The sequence below is a fragment of the Galeopterus variegatus genome, unplaced genomic scaffold, assembly GCF_000696425.1.
Source record: "Galeopterus variegatus unplaced genomic scaffold, G_variegatus-3.0.2 Scaffold598, whole genome shotgun sequence".
In the NCBI taxonomy this organism is placed as follows: Eukaryota; Metazoa; Chordata; class Mammalia; order Dermoptera; family Cynocephalidae; genus Galeopterus; species Galeopterus variegatus.
The window spans coordinates 43857-46971 of record NW_007726709.1 but is presented as its reverse complement, the minus strand read 5'-3'; the positions used below and the strand labels follow the sequence as shown (position 1 = coordinate 46971).

The following is a 3115-nucleotide window of genomic DNA, read 5'->3' as shown; positions in this document are numbered from 1 at the left end:
GTGCGCCGCTTGGGAGCATGGTAGCGCTCCCGCCGAGGGTTCGGATCCCATGTGGAGACCGGTTCCCACTCACTGGCCGAGTGCAGTGCGGGCGCAACACCGAGGGTTGCGATCCCATTGCCGGTCCCCGGTACGGGCGCGACACCGAGGGTTGTGATCCCGTTACCGGTCAGTAAAAAAGACAAAAAGGAAAAAAGAAAAAATTAAGACCACTGTTCCCACTCTGACTTCACACTTCCCCTCCTGGGGTGGCTTTGGAGTGGCTGTGGGTGTTTTGGGGATCTGGTTCAGGGGAAGTTGAGTTGGGACTATATTTAGTTTATTTGGGTTTAATGAGATCTGTTTACGTGGTTTGCAGTCTCTTCTGTTCAGAGTTAATTCTCTGCTGGCTGTCTTGGTGTACAAGAGGCTCTTAGGAGTCCTGCTAGTACCCACTGTGCTAATTCACTGGGTGTCAGGATATGAAGGTGCATGGTCAGAGCTTGTAAGGGGACATCAGTGTGTTCTATGGTGCCATGCAATGGAAGAGAAACAAGGCATAAAATATATGGATCCAGAAACTAGTTATATATGTGAACTTGGAAGTGGAAATTTTGGTTCTTCTTGATGCCTGGTCAAACGAAACCTCTCACCTGTCAGGAATATACTTCTTAATGCAGTGTATACAATTATAAATGTATCATATATTTTCTCTTTTTTTATGGGAATCAGATGAAATGGAATTTATTTAAATTCCCGTGTTTATAGGGTATAACCCTACAGCAATACTACTAATATTGAGTGCATTTTTATGTGAAGTTATATATTTTATACATCTTCAAAATATTGACATCACCAAAGATAATATAAAACTCATAATGTGCCACTATAACTAGGACATCAATAATAAACTGGTAAAAGAGTTTCAATAAAGTCTAAGTATTTGGGAAAATTTTAAATACCTTGAAATCTTACAACTCCCATATGAAAGAAACTTGATAGAGGTTTCCCCAAATTTCACAATAATCTTAAAAATTTACATAACAATACTAATAAGGAATTTTTAACATGAAAGAAACTTCTCTAAACTATCAATAATAAACAAATTTTGATTACCAATGGTAAAAGAAAGACTGAATTATTTTTCTATTTTCTTTATAGAAAATGATATTCCAAAATTCTTGTTCATATGAAGAGTCAAAGAGTCTGCAGCCCCTCAAAAATGTAGGAAATAAGCACTTAGAGGTGTATCAGACAACTAATTTAAAAATTGTTATTAAAATTTTTTGTGATGTTTATAGTTTTTCTCAACTTTTAAAATTTTGTAATTTGTTGTGATATCATTTGTCATTCTAAAAAATACTCACTTTTGAACCTAATTTTATATTTGTAATTTTGTTTCTTTTTTTTTAAGTCCCTCAAAGTGGTATAAACTAAGCTTCAGTTGTCACAAAACATGGGTCTGTCCCATGTCCTCCCTTTATCTTCCTATGTTTGGGTGGTTTTGAATGTAAAGCACTATCATCTTCAGAGTCTCAACTATAGGCAATTGGTGTGTGACTGGCTTCTATACAGACATTTTAGATGCCTCCTAACCTTTTTTTGTTTATAGGATAAGTTTAGTTTCCAGAATTAACCAGGAGCTGAGGATCACTCCCTTCTGATTCACTCATGGAGCTTGAGGTTTAATCTTACCGAGCCGCTTAATTCTAGAGTCGCTCTGAGCCCAGGCTCCAGGGACAGATTCCTTCTTCCTTTGCCATATGGCTGCCTCTAGAATGGAGGCAGAGTTGAAGGGATAAGGGGGAAGAGGACCACATGTGTGCAGAATTCTAATCTGATGGTTCTTAGGGAGTGCCTCCTAATTGGTTCCAGTTGGTATATCTTGCAGAGAAATCTGGCAGAAATGAGAAAGTAGAAGGCGTATGATGAACAGTTGAAGGAAGTGGGGCTACTTAGCCTAGAGGAAAGATATCACTGTTGGAGACCTATATCAGCAGCTCTCGCCAGAACAGTACTGCATAACAAACCTATTCAAAACTCAGTACCATAAGAAAAAAAAAAAAAACAGTACCATAAGGCAGTGGGTATTTATTTCTTGAGTACATAGATATGTGGATCAGCTGAGATTCACCTGATCAAGGCTGTGCTCAGATGGGCTTAGCTCCAAGCAGTGTGCTAGGCCCAGGTCTGCTCCATGTGTCCTTTATTGTTCTTGCACCAGCAGCTACCAGAGGCATGTTCTTTTCATGGTGGAAAGCCCAAAAGACCAAGGCCACCTTTTCATGCACATTTCAAACCTCTGCTTACATTACATCTGCTAACATCCCATTGGTTGAAGGAAGTCAATGGCCGAGTCTAAAGTTAAATAGGAAAGTCACTCTGTCTTGCTTTGAGGACAAAGCAAGTCATATGGGCAAGACACATCAGTAGGGTAGGGACGATGGAGTTGGAAGAATGGAGGCAGTGGATCAAAGTTAAATAGGAAAGTCACTCTGTCTTGCTTTGAGGACAAAGCAAGTAATATGGGCAAGACACATCAGTAGGGTAGGGACGATGGAGTTGGAAGAATGGAGGCAGTGGATGCTTGATGAACAGTCATCTAATACTCCACCAGAGCTGTCATGTCAAAGAAAGAGCGGCTTTCCTCACCTCTCAGTCAGTCCTCAACTCGCTGCAGTCTGTCCTCATTCCCTGCTCTTACCCAAATCACTGCATTACTTATTTTGCTATCTTATATCTAGAATCTGACTCCTATTCTTCATTCTCACTGAATTGCTCAGCTAGATTGCTGCTACAGCCTGCTAACTACTCTCCTTGTCTCTGGTCTTGTCTTTTCCTGATTCATTATCCACAGAGCTGCCAGCTATTATCAGTATCTCATCAGCATCTGCATCATCATCATTGTTATCTATTTTGCATTACATTTATTGGTTTACATACCTGCCTTCTTCATTATCCTGAGAGCTTCTGGATGGCAAGAACTGTCTTTTATTTATCTTTGACTCTCCAGCATCCTGCACTGGGTCTGACACATAGTAAAACTTCAATAAGTTAATATGAAAAGAAGAAGCAAAGAAGGAAGAAAAGATTTAAGTCTACGTGACCCTAAAGCTCATGCTCTTTCTTCCCTACC

At 39.9% G+C, this 3115-nt stretch overlaps 1 protein-coding gene across 1 annotated transcript in view; it reads left to right on the top strand.

Moving 5' to 3' along the window:
* Positions 1–1340, top strand: part of LOC103588637 (E3 ubiquitin-protein ligase Rnf220) — a 54900-nt gene extending 53560 nt beyond the window's left edge. Inside the window, exon 3 of the mRNA XM_008570373.1 lies at positions 1141–1340. Coding sequence (XP_008568595.1) covers positions 1141–1142 — 2 coding nt within the window. The 3' untranslated portion in view covers positions 1143–1340. The remainder of the gene's footprint in view (positions 1–1140) is intronic.
* The last annotated feature ends 1775 nt before the right edge of the window (positions 1341–3115 follow it).